At 43.3% G+C, this 14,034-nt stretch overlaps 1 protein-coding gene across 4 annotated transcripts in view; it reads right to left on the bottom strand.

The window, feature by feature from the left end:
• Positions 1-1,011, bottom strand: part of clstn1 (calsyntenin 1) — a 46,676-nt gene extending 45,665 nt beyond the window's left edge. For all 4 annotated transcript variants that reach the window (XM_072713329.1, XM_072713332.1, XM_072713331.1 and 1 more), the window contains exon 1: positions 746-1,011. In XM_072713329.1, coding sequence (XP_072569430.1) covers positions 746-827 — 82 coding nt within the window. In that variant the 5' untranslated portion in view covers positions 828-1,011. The remainder of the gene's footprint in view (positions 1-745) is intronic.
• Positions 1,012-14,034: the final 13,023 nt, after the last annotated feature.

Genomic DNA, 14,034 nt, shown 5'->3' with positions numbered 1-14,034 from the left:
CATCATAACAATAGTAATGATTAACGACCCCTGAAATATCAGAGGAGGCTAAATCACATACATTTTTAAATCCCACGACCAGACGACGCTGGCGACCAAACCTGCAATGCGCTGCGGATAAATGTGGACCAGAGTCTCCTCGGAGTCACAGCCCTCAGCGATGCCCTGATCTGCAGCAATTTATGACATTAAGCGACACAGTGCTATAGATCGGGTTGGTTTAAAGTACTGTCGAGTGCACTTGACTGAACAAGCCGTAGATTTCCATAAAACGCATCTAATGCCGTGTCATTCCCAGCTACAAAGTACCGAAAACACCAATGACTACAATGGTGGGGATAGTAAATACATTGTATTATGTTGCTATATAATTAATATATTAACGTTGACTGTTTATTATATGAAAAACATCATAATGAACATAATTAACGTATTTAATTCATCAGGAGTTAATACGGGTCGTTCATTAAAACGCAATTCACACTACATTATTACTATTATTATTATTATTATCATCATCATCATCATCATTTGTCCTCTACTAAATCTTCATATTTTGCTGGATGAGAGCTGAGCCTTCCCGATTAATTCAGCCTTACTCAACACCCCTTATAACAGGACTGACCGTGAAAATAATCCACACCGGCTGATACAATCAGCATTTCCCGTCTCTCCACTGGGCCGCAAATCATTTCGAGGGTACAGAAAATAATAGAATGAATGTCAACCCAAAGATTCGACTCACCTTTCGCAGCATCCACCGCACAAATCAGTGCAAGGACTAATCCCACTACAGATGCGGGTGGTTTGGACCTTCGGAAATGCATGCCGTTATTTCAGCCCAAAGAAAACAGCGGGCACCCTTAATGATATTTTAAAAGTATTACTCAATATGAAATTTAAAATAAAAAACCATATGATGTACTCGCAACCACCGCGATGGTTCTAAGATGGCTGCCGCCAGCGCCGCCGATTGACTATCCCCTTCATCAGCCCTCTCTCTCTCGCTCTCTCTCTCTCTCTCTCTCTCTCTCTCTCCGAGCGACGGCCGAGGTGACGTCAGCGGTGTTATTATGGGAGTGCGGCCCGCTGCCCTCGCCGGGACACGTTGATCGTCGGCTCGGCGTCTGCAGCCGGAGAGAAGCCGCGTTCCGTCTCTCCGATGTAGAGCTCCACAAGTATCCGCACCCCTGCCTCTTTCTGATGTTTTGCCATGGAAAATATACGCATGCACATGTTTTTTTTTTAATCTAATATATAATATGTAATGTAATTATTATATTAGTTGTAATAATAATAATTATTATTATTTATGTCAACAACAATAGGCTAAAAATAATAATGGTTACATTATTATTATTATTAATATTATTATTTCTAATAATAATAAAGACAAACAAAAACTATCCAGTCGTTCCAAATGAATGGCTGAGTAGTATGACACTGAACTGACCTGCTGTCAGGCCTCTTTATTTGTCTGATGGTGGCACACAGACAACAATGACACTCTTGTTTGAAAATCCTACAATTTAATACTATTGAAATGCAAGCTAAGTGATATTTCGTTTTTGGAATAGTTAAAGGCAGCTTAATCTTTAAAAATGTCAAAACTACAAATAAAGAATTAAATAACAATAATATACAACTTATACTACAACTACAAATAAAGATGTCCACAAAAGCAAAAATTAAACTAAACCCATTACGCCTAAAACTAAAATACATAGAAATAAAGCCTGACAAAAAAAACCTGAAGTTTAGAAAAACGTCAGTGATGTGACAATTGGGACTGCAGCTGGGCTCTAAGTGCGAAGCATGTGTTACCGCAGCCGGAGACTGATGTGTGGCCCCCTGCCTTTATTCTCACTGCCGGGTAATAATCAGGCAAACGAGTCCATGTGCTCAGCTCTCTGTTCTTTGTGGTGCCTGCACTGCATGTGAGCAGCCAGCGGACCCGAGCTGCATCAATGAATGAAGCCTGAGAATCGCATGTGAGTCTTTACGGCTAGAAGGGGCCAGCTGAACAGGCAGATAATTTAATAAGGGCACAGCGTGACCACATTCCAGAGGGCACTCCTCCGGCTTCTGGAATGAGGCGTGGAGGTGAGGTGACCCTAAGTAAGACGGCAAACTAAGATAGCTTTGATGTGCCCTGCAAGACACTTATTTTGGACTGTAAAACTTAGAATAGGTCTGGGGGGACAATTTGTCCTTCATGTGCCGAAAGATCATCCAGGCAAAATTTATCACACAGAGAAGCTTGCGGCCTCAGCTTACATCGGCTGTAAGTGATAATTGCTACATGGCACATATGATTTTCCAGGATGTGTAATACTTTGAAAGTACTCCGTTTAGTACAAGACTTTTGGGCTTCTTTTCTGTTTTATTTACATAAATATAGCGTTACAAAAAAAACAATCTGGATAGTCACTTTTCTCCCAAAGTAAAATGGCAATGCTGAAATGACAAGACTTAATTTGATCTTAGCTCCAGGACACGCATATTGGATACATTAGACACAAGTTGCTACATATATTTTTGAATTATACAAAGCAATTATGTGACTTTTTTTTTGAAAGTGGAAGAATGTAAATTCAAGTCAGAAAACCATTTTTTAAAAACTGCAAAAACTTGCAGTGTTTCATGTCTGATACCCTACATTACATCATCAACAAAAACTAGAATATTCTGGAATAACTTATGCAAGCCGGAAGATATTAGTCAGAAAGAAAGACAACAGGTGGTCACAGTTCATACATTACAGGTACTGCAGCACTGGCTAAGGCCCTCATTCATGCAGGTGGTTTGGGCTACATCAGAGAACATGCTGAAAATGTAAGAACTTGATTAATCTGTTTTACACATTCAGTTCAGACTGAAGTTTTATTTAATCAGTGTTCAACAAATATCAACCTTAATGCTAATTAAGACGTGACCTTAGCAGGATCACATTTTTTCTCCACATAATCTTAATGACAAGCTTTGATGAAGTGTGATTTGGAGTAATAGTGATTGTCAGATCAGGTGGTTCGGGCATCTATCTAGGACGCCTCCTGGACGGCTCCCTGGGGAGATGCTTCAGACATGTCCAACCAGGAGGAGGCCCTGGGGCAGACCCAGGACACGCTGGAGAGATCATACCTCTCGGCTGGCCTGGGAACGCCTTGGTATCCCCCGGAAGAGCTGGAGGAGGAGGCTGGTGAGAGGGAGGTCTGGGCATCCCTGCTTAGACTGCTGCCCCCGCGACCCCTACGAGCAGAGAAGGGTGAATGGATGGATGGATGGATAGATGGATGGATGGCATTTTGATGTCAAAGATTACATGTCATTTGAATATTTGCATTTTTCATAACTATGTATTATCACTAAGATTACAAACCTTGGTCCTGTGTTTTGAAAACTATCAGGATATTAGAGTCATTTGTTTTTTCCCGGCTTTACTTGAACTTTGCAGAAGGACATGACCCCAGCCTCCCCCCCCCCCCCAACAGAGACAAAGAGACAAGGAGGGATTGCAGAGACGGAGAGATTATTGCTGAACTGGGAGCCACAGCAGAATGCTTGAGCCATTTGGGGACGGAAGGATTTACCAGCAACCAATATCTTTTTAGTTTGCAGATAACAAATAGATGACCAACAACAACAGCAACATCTATAGTAAAAAAATTGGAAATGCATTAAAAAATCAAATCTCTTACAACACATGGCTTAGTGAGTTTAGTGTTTGTCATTATTTTTTGAAACAAAGTGTTCAAGCAAGAAGTAACAGCAAAATTACAGCCGTAGGGAGAGTTTGCCAGAGCTGTTTAATATCTGGTCACTAAAAGTGGCACAGCTGTAGTACAGACGTCCAGAATGTTCCCCAACGTGCATGTTTGAATGGGAGGGTTCATATTTATGTCCACCGTACAAGTGCTTAAGGCAGACTGAAATGGTAACTGTAAGTAAAGAATCAAAATGAAAACACTTTTTGCCAGTTCATACTGCTCTGGATTACAGTGTTTAAGTGAGAGTGAAAACAGCTAAATTTTGTTTCTGGTTTTTAATCTCACCTGTGATACGAGACGTGAGACTTCAAAGAAATTCCTCCACAGACTCTTTTTTTGCGCCTGGGAGGTGACACAAGCCCCAGGAGGAGTCCGGGAGATAATCTGATTATATGGATCCAAGGCAGCCTGGTGTGGGGGGGGGGGGGGGGGGGGCTGGGACTTCGCATGCAGTTATTTGTCCACGTTTGTGCGCATAAAGTGTGTGAATTATACATGTTTTTTTTTTTTTAAATCAAGCAATAGACGGTAAAATGCCGTCAGGCCCTTAACTGATATACCTTTAATTCACAGCCACTTCCTGCCTCGTGCACACAAACACAAACACAAACACAAGAGTTCCTCTGCATGCATGGTTTAAGTACCCCGAGTTATAGCGTATCCATGATTTACCACGCCCCCAAAAAAAAGAAATTGTAAAATGTGTATCAATATGATTTTTCAGTGTTACTTCAACCTTTGGGGGGGTATAAAAAGTATGACTTTCATCATCCCCCTCATACCTTGATACATTATATCATTTCTTGAGAATTGCGCTAAAACGTCAGAATCACTTTTGTTTGAGAGAGTACAGAAGTGTACAGGACTGTATAATAATGTACAGTGTACTTATGACTGTATTTAACGTTGGTATTGTCTTATTTTGTGTTGTTTATCAATTACCAAGTGAAAGTGCACAAAAGACTCGTTTTGTATGGGGTCTGCAGATGGTTTGCTATTACGGACTATTACGGCTGTCTACAATAGACCTTGTAACGCATCACCAATGGATACGGGGCACTACGGTCCAGTACAAGTGGCCACATCCTGGCTTTGGGCCTTCATCTATCGTGCAGGCTTGCTAATAGCCCAGTTTTGTTTAGGCAGGAGGGTTTGATTCAGGTATCACAGAGAGTCGTACCTGGTAACAGCCCCTGGGATTGTTGCCCGGCAACATGATGAGGAGGGAAACAGCTAACCCCCGGCAGCCTGCTAGGCAGAGCGCTCCGCTTCACGGGAAATTTAGTTAGTTATATTAATTTTGTTATTTCAGCTACTTAATGGACACCTTTATCTGAAAGTACTTTAATGGCTTCCGGTTTTAAATTGTGCTATCTGACACAGCTGGCTTCTTAACCAAAGCAATTTGGCCTAAATACCTCATCAAGGCATATACTGCAGCGGGGCAGACCACCACTGGTGAAAGTCTCAAATCCGGTTCTCAAATTGCTAGCCAACCTGCCCAATTGTGTCTAAAAACTGGCTTTTTAAACAGCAAGGCTCTGCCCACGCCTGTTGTATGAACTTAGAGAGAGAAAGAGGATATGACAAAAAAGTACAGCGAGAAACAGATTAAATTCTGCTGGCCTTAATATCTATGATGCCTTAAAAGAGACAAAGACGTCGTCGCCTCGCTTTGTGAGGCTGAACATGAGTAAGATGTCAGCACGTTGAAGCAGCGCAGCAGAGGCTGCTCCTAGATGCCTTAACATGTTGTCCAGATGGTGCCCTAAAGCTCTCCGAGGGTCATCAGGCCACAACGGCTGCACACTTTGGAACCCGAGTGCCTCACGTGTATTACGTCATAATTATAATTCACAGAGATTAGTTAGTGGCCAAAGTTGAACACTACAAATAATTTAGGGGGACTGTACTGTATTAATATATCATTATTATAATTGCTATTTATTACTGTTAGAATTTTACCATATCCTTCTACTGGGCAATGTAATCTGCAGCTACCATTACATCCTGGTGTTGAATATCTGTTCTTTAAGCCTGAAAAGAAGTGCACGAATGTGTCATTACAAGTTAAATGAATTCTTTTCAGAAGAACGACACTATAGATTTTGCATTCTCTGGTGAGTCCACAACTGAAGACCCAAACCATAGTGACTGAATAAATAACAAAAGGGCTTTTAATTAAAGTAGAAACAAAGGCCGAACTCCACAGCGTCGGGAATTAGCCGAAGTCTCATGTCACGCGGGATTTTGAGAATACTCACTTTTCTGGGAATCCTTTCATTTTTTTCCCCTCTGGCCGGGTATCATATCCCACTTCCTTGCATATTTCCCCTTTATTTTTCAGAACTATCTCTAAAAACGCAATGGGAATAATAGATATAATAGATGTGATTCATTTTCTCAAAGCGAAGGAATACCAGGGTCTTCAGGCAGAGCCTGGGTTGCCTGGTTACTAGATCTGATGCTTCAGCAGAACTGTATTAACTTTAATACCAGAGTCCAGTCCTTCATCAATATCCCAGCACAGAGAATGCTTCTGAAGGCCATACTTCACAATAGGCGCATCAGGCAAAATAAAACTCCTCTTTTCCACATCTCTGCATTGCATCTGTGCTCCAGGAGAACTTCATTGCTAAGGGGCATCTAGGCCATTGCTGGGCAGTGGCAGAACCACTGAAATAGCCCAAAGGAACCTTGTAATTTATTATCCTAAAAATAATCTCCTTTCAAGATAAATTGTTGTAATTTCACCCATTTTGACTCTGCTTTGTCTCTTTCCTGCATACCATGTTCTCATCTCCAAATTTGTGGTTCTCCAGTTTGGTTTCTCTATGGTAGTTTTGTTCTGTGTTCTAATTCCTGCGAGCTGCTTCCCGCGTCCTTGTTCTTGTGACCGCTGGTTCCACCAATCTGCCGCACCGGAGTCCTTCTCCTGCATTCCTCGTCCTGGAGCCATCTGTCCAATCAGTTGAATGTCCTATTGGATACCCACTTCCTGTAGCGTTCTGCTTAATGGACTCCAAGACCATGGGGTGATCCTGGGACAGCAGTAATAACAGTGGTACTTTATTCATCTCAGTGGGGAAATCAGGTGGCTGTCATATATACCATCTTTCTCTCCTGACATTGAGATATTTAAATGTGAGAGCAAGTTTTAGGGTCAGATAGCATCCAGCACCCGTGGAGTACTTAGGGTTAAAGGCCCAATATTAATATAATACTGCTGGCTATAGGATTCAAACCCACTACCTTCTTGTCACAAGCATAGATGCCAAATCTGCAGAGATCAAAATGTGCTTGTGACCTGTGTGTTTGGCCATTACAGGTATAGAAATAGAATTACAGCACAATTGTTACATTGAAAAGGTTACAGTGAAATATAAAGGCAGAATGGAATGACCAGAGGAGTGATTTTATGACTACAAGAGGAAAAGTCACCCCAGGCCTTGTATATTTGCACACCTGTGAAAATGATTCAATGTCAACGATTTCTTAAGTGTGCAGCAGGGATATTCAGTAACAGTGAGCAGCAGGGATATTCAGTAACAGTGAGCAGCAGGGATATTCAGTAACAGTGAGCAGCAGTGTGGGCCTCTGCGTGGGCTATTTGTATACTGTCTCCATGTGCTGCACTGGAATTACATGCAGTCAGGTCAACTGACATATCCCCCATTGTGTGTGTGTACTGTGTGGGGCGTCCCCTACCTGGTGCCCTGTGCCCGTCCTGTACGGGGGTGTCCCCTACCTGGTGCCCTGTGCCCGTCCTGTACGGGGCGTCCCCTACCTCGTGCCCTGTGCCCGTCCTGTGTGGGGTCTCCCTACCTGGTGCCCTGTGCCCGTCCTGTGTGGGGCGTTCCCTACCTGGTGCCCTGTGCCCGTCCTGTACGGGGCGTCCCCTACCTGGTGCCCTGTGCCCGTCCTGTACGGGGGTGTCCCCTACCTGGTGCCCTGTGCCCGTCCTGTACGGGGCGTCCCCTACCTGGTGCCCTGTGCCCGTCCTGTACGGGGCGTCCCCTACCTGGTGCCCTGTGCCCGTCCTGTACGGGGCGTCCCCTACCTGGTGCCCTGTGCCCGTCCTGTGTGGGGTGTCCCCTACCTGGTGCCCTGTGCCCGTCCTGTGCGGGGCGTGGGTGTGGATGGATGACTTGGGTGTTGGTATGGCTGAATTTAGATGATCTCTCTTGAATTTGCTTCGCATGTAACCCTTTCAATTGGACATTTGGGTATCAGCAGTTATTTTCTTCTGGCCTCCTTGACTCTTTCTATGCAGAATTATTACTCATATGAAATCATTGCATTGTAGAAGGCAACGATTCAGAAACACAATCATAAAATCGGAAAAAAACAAATTCCAAAAAGTAATCCTACTAAATTCCCTGGACAAACAGGTATGGAAAACGAATGAATGAATGAATGAATTTCTGTAAGTTAAACTTAGTATGCTGCATTCTCATAATGCCACACATTGCATACTGCTAAAGCAACATTTTAAGTAAAGCACTTAAGCACTTAGGGGTAATCAGAAACAACAATGGTAAAATATAACAGTGTATTTCTGTCCTTTAAGCGTTTGCCTTTGGTTAAGATGCACGGTCTCCCTGTCCCCACACTGACCCGCACGCAGTAAATTATTACGGGGTGACAGCGAAGGGTCACCACAGAAGCACAGGTATGTGGAATGCAGGTCAGGAATAGGTTTACAGTGCGTCCGGAAAAGAGGAGACGAATAACATGAGATGGATGTGAGGAAGGAAGGCGGGAGCTTCAGCGGCAGACGGGCCACAAGGGCGTGGGCAGGTTGCCGGAGGTTATGGGGTTTCTATTACTCTGCAGTCACTGTGGACCCCCCCCCCCTCCAGCCCAGAGGCGGCCGGTCCGACTGTCCCTCAGGACAGCTACGGGGGCGGCTCACTTCCAGGCATTCGGGTATGATTCCCCCCCCCCCCCCCAGGTGCTGCACAGCACTGAAATGACACTTTGAATTGTGCCAACCATAGCATTTAAATATGTGTTGTACTGTAATTGATATTATGTAATTAAGTTATGAAGTAGGAGTAAACACCTATGGCCTCAGAGCCACTAGGACCAGAGTCTGAAAACTAGCTTCACAGATTGTTGGCAAACCAGATTCCTCTATATCCAGGTATGCTGTGGCTTTCTGGAGAGTTTTATGCAAAATGACTCATAAAACAGCTGTACATTAACACCAACTGGTATCATTTTCTGAACTGGTGAAGTGCATTCTGGGTACTGGCCCAGTTCTCAGAAGCTTAAGTGCTTAAACTTTAGCACGGAGGATCTACAGTCTATAGCTTTTATACTCTAAACACTCAAGACCTTGATGGTTGTGTTTTTTACAAATATATTTGTATTTGCATAGTTAAGGTGGCACATTCTTACGCTCCTGCTTCTTTAACGAGAGCCTTCAAGTAGCAGGAAACATAGGGGTTCGAGACCCGTGACAGAAAGCAGACCGTCGGGGGTCTGAGGTCCAGCTTGTCACTCTGCTGTGGGCTCGGTCACCAGAATCCGTACCAAGCTAGTCAACTGATAACATTTTGTATTCTAAGAATTGCAGGACAATTTGCTCCAGATGAAAGTGTCTGTTAATCCAAGTTGTTAATCAAAATTGTCTAAAAATTAATTAAATTTCTGGATGCGGGGATCATCAACCTGTCTGTACATGGACAAAGATGAGTGTGGCAAGATGTTTTGATTGAGGAAAAAAAAAAAAAACCATGTCCAAAGTAAAAATTGCATTTTGATCAAAATGTGTGACAGAATTTGTCATGGTGTTGAGTCTTGGTTGGATGCTATACCATTAAAGTGTTTATTTTCTAAGTATTTATAATCCATAGGAGAAAAAATCTGCCTGAGATTTCAGATGTCTGCTGGTTGACCAATGTGGAAAGAAGGCCTTACGTAGAGAAAGATTCCCCGACATTGGAGGCTGATTTCCTCAGCATGTGTCGTGGTCCCGGTCCATGGGACGTGGGTGCAAAGCCATTTTATAGTGACTGCAGGGGAAGATGGTTTCCGTCCGCCGGTGTCTGTGTCTCTGTGAAGATCAGTGATGTGTACAGTGGGCTTTGAGATCTGGACTCCACCAGAGTCTCAGTGGTTTTCCGTTGGCTTGGTGACAGCCAATCACAGCCGACTTCCTGCCATCTCTCTGCTCCGTATTATTTATCTGCTTAACAGATGCTCCCATTCAGGACAAACTGTCCCTGACTTACGACGGGTTTCCGATCCGACAGACAGTTCGTATGTCGGAATGTACGTATGTGGGAAGAGGTTAACCGCACTCACTTTCTGGTGTGAGAGTGAGACAGGAGGAAGCGTGTGAGGCTGGGATGGTCCCTACCGCACTGTACAGTATCGCACAGCACATAGGGTGCAGTAGGTGGCGTAGCACTGCCCAGCGAATGGCCACCCGCAACTTACTTCACTTCATTTAAATTTACTTAATGTTATAATCTAAACTACATTTGTATGTGTGAGTCGTCGTAAGTTGCATAGGTTGTAAGTCAAGGACAGTCTGTACATTAAACCATCGTTTTTTTCATGACACACTCTGTGATGCTGTATCTAATAGATCCAGAATGTATTCAGCTGCATTGACAACTACTGATAACATCCCCCCCCTCCTTATAGTACCAGTTCTCTCTGGTCTGTCACTGGTGCATCGCTGAGGTGTAAAATTCCGGGCTGGAGTTTGCCTGCACAATCTAAGTCTGGTTCAGGAGTCTCAGGTGACTGATGAAAGGTATGAGCTGTATGTGCATATCACCAGGGGGGCAGGTGGGCTCTTCTGGCCTAGTTTCCAGCAAGGAATCGTCCTACGACGAAAGCCCTGTCTTTACATCATTACATCATTTGTAGTTACGCCTTTTAAATGGGAGACACTAAGGAATTACATGTATGTGGTTATTTGGTAACACTTGACGGGGCACAAATAATAGAGTATTATGCTATTACTTATGTATTAATTAACCACAAACTAAGTCTTAGTTACATACTAATCTCACATTAATTCATCATTAATGAATCATGATGGATGTTTTATCTCAAGCTGTTACATTTGTTACGTTACTGTTAAATCGGTTAATCTTACTGAACTACTGAAGGAATCACTGAGGGAACAAGTAATAAATAACCCAAGTGAAATACTGGGTCTCATGTTTGCTCATCATTAATGAATTGTGACCTCATCTCAAGCAACAACTATATTTGTTCATGATTTGTGCTTTAGTAGTAACTGAGTCATTACTAAGTATTTGTGCCCCGTGATGTAAAGTTAGCGGCTATTCTCGCCCAGTCACAGCTGGATATGCTCTGGAAACCTGCCAGATACAGATGCGTTTCAAAGGTACAGCAGCAGGTCCAGTTATGCTTAGAATGTTCTTATTGTCCAGTGAAAAAATCCAGTAAGCAGTTAAATGGATTTCCAAAAGCGCACAGAATGATGTGTGAATAAAATCATTCCCTTCTTGAACCTCTTCTTAAATGAATATAGGTAGATGAAGCAAAAGTATAGATCATGTTGTATTATGTTTAAATGAAAGCACCTGACACGACTAACTTTAAATTTACATCAATAACAGCTGAATATGTACAGCTGCACTCAAAGTTATTCAACCACCATTACAAATTAGGCTTTTTGGCAAAAATTTACAAACTTTCAGCTGTTGGCAATTAAATGAACAAAAACAATTTAAATAGCTCAAAACAACTAATATTACAAGTGGTTTCCCCACATTGAACACAAAATGCCACTTTTAATGATTATTGCAGTCTCAAAATGATTCAACCCTACATGACCAGCATCTTTAGTACTGAGTTCAGCACCTTTCTGCTGATATGACCTGCTGCAAATGTGATGCATAACCAGACGCCAGCTTTGGACAGCATTTCCGAGGAATCGTAGCCCATCCCTCATGGGCAATGGCCTTCAGATCACTAATATTCCTGGGTTTCATGTGCTGCAAGCCCCTACTCCAAATCCTACCAAAGATTTTCCGTGGGGTTCAAGGCGACTGTGATGGCCACTCCAGACCAAGCCTTGGTGGCCTTTGAGGGATTCTCGGACGCTAACGATGGCTTCCTCTCTCTGCCACATCCAGGTAGCATCGCCAGTATTCCTTTAACTCTGAACTTGCGAACTTTGCTTCCAACGGTATCTCTAGGAAGATTCTGTACCTTTGATATCTTTTTGTATCCTTTTCCTTGTTTGTACAAGGCAATGATCTCTTCTCCTAACTTTTTGAACAATTCTCTTGACTGACCCATATTCCTATCATGCAGTCCATCGTCTCTGTGAACACAGCCCTAGCCTGTCCAGGTATCTGATGTGTTCGATCTCAAGCACACCTGATGCAACTGATGAGGCACTTGATTAGTTGCATCAGGGGTGTTTGAGACAACACCTGATTTGCAAATGTGTGCCTTTACGAGGGATTCTGAGACTGCAGTAGTCATTAAAAGTGCCATTTTGTGCTGAATGTGGAAAAGCCACTTGTAATATTGGTTGTGTTGAGCTATTTAAATGGTTTTTGTTTGATTTTGGCCAGTAAACCTAATTTGCAATAGTGGTTGAATAATTTTGAGTGCAACTGTAATTTATTGTTATGAAAGATTAATTGACACACATTCCTATATTGGATAAGTAGCTGGAAGATGGATGGATGCAAGGAATCCATTTAAATTGAACTATCCCAAGTAAAAAACAGAACAATGGCAGCACATTAATGTGTTCAAAGAAACAACAGGGAAACATATGAAGTCCAGCAGAATAGTGCTGAGATTTTAAAGTAAAGGTTAAGACATTGGCAACACTGTGGCCTTTTAGCCAGGCTGATTGCCTTGACTGATAATTATATGTCAAACACAATGAAATATGAAACGGGGCCATTTATAACCAGCCAGTGCAGGGCACTAATTTCACTGCCCACAGAGGGACCAAGGGGCCGAAATCCCCACCAGCACTACGCCCCCATAAATACCCTGTTTATTCTGAGCTGTCAAAACAGACCGAGCGTGAGCGAGCAGCAGCATCACAGAGACTTTGGGGCTTCGGTAAAAATAGGCCCTTGGAGCTGGACTTCCTGGAACCTTTTCTACAGTCTTCCTCCTGGTCAAATATGGCAGGATATTTTAGGAATTTACCTCAGGATAAGATAATCTGGGGGGAGGGGGCCAGCTGCTACTCTTATTTTAAGTTGAAGGCTGGGGAAGATGACAGGTGATGTTCAGCAGCAGTGAGCACGATCCAATATTTCTGTTGTGGTAAAAAAGAAAGAAAGAATTAAATCACAAAAACAGGCAGACCACAGAACTCCTGAGTCGACTGTCAGAATGCACTTTAAAAGCAGAACAGCTGTATTGGTGTCAGACACAGACACGCAGGTCAGTAACCACAAGAACTACGAAGTTCAGCTTCCATCAGTGCTTGATATTGCAAAGGTTGGCTTCAGACCGACTAAAATCGTAGCTATGGCAACAGTGGACTTACAAAGAGAAATCGGGATAAACGGAAGGCCCTGAATCAATGGCTGCTACTTCTCTCTAGAATTTGTGGCAGAAGTAGATTAAGATGTAATTTTTTCCAATTGCACCATCAGCTTGTCTGCACAGTGAATATTTTATCTTGACAGCATTTCATTGTCAGAGGCACCACTGGCTCCGCCCATGCGGATCAGCTCAGCCAGCTCATTTCATTCCTATTAGTGGAAGTAGGAAGAAAAGCATATTTATGTCAGGGACTGGCTGGGAGACGTCAAGTGACTCTCAAAATCCCCAAATCGCTGGACTGAGCCCGATAGCACCATTGACAACATCAGAATGAATCCCCACCTCTTTATCTGGCTGTCTTGGTACGGAAAGAAAAAAAAGGACAGAAAGTGTTGAAGAACTGGACTTATCATGATGGGGTTGCAAAAGGACACGTTGGGTAACGTGAGAACCTTCTCCATGACGTCAAAGTGAGCAACCAGGGTAAAATCAAGTGAGTTTGCTTCAGGAAGCAGCATGGGAGGTGGAGTCAAGGAGAAGGACGAGCTCTATTGGCTGAGCCGCTCAGGATCTCGCAAGGCCATTTCTCAGTGGCGCTTGGCAGCATGCAGATGGAGGTGAACCGGACGGCAGGTCTGTCTGGACGCTGTGCCTGTGCTTAGGCAGGGCCACTTCCGAGTGTGGCTGGGAGTGATTTAGGAATCCAGAAACTCTCTCTCTAGGAATATTCTAGAAACATCGGCCACGCAACATT

The sequence above is a fragment of the Paramormyrops kingsleyae genome, chromosome 6, assembly GCF_048594095.1.
Source record: "Paramormyrops kingsleyae isolate MSU_618 chromosome 6, PKINGS_0.4, whole genome shotgun sequence".
Classification (NCBI taxonomy): domain Eukaryota; kingdom Metazoa; phylum Chordata; class Actinopteri; order Osteoglossiformes; family Mormyridae; genus Paramormyrops; species Paramormyrops kingsleyae.
The sequence above is the reverse complement of the archived record's forward strand: the minus strand, read 5'-3'. Positions and strand labels throughout refer to the sequence as shown.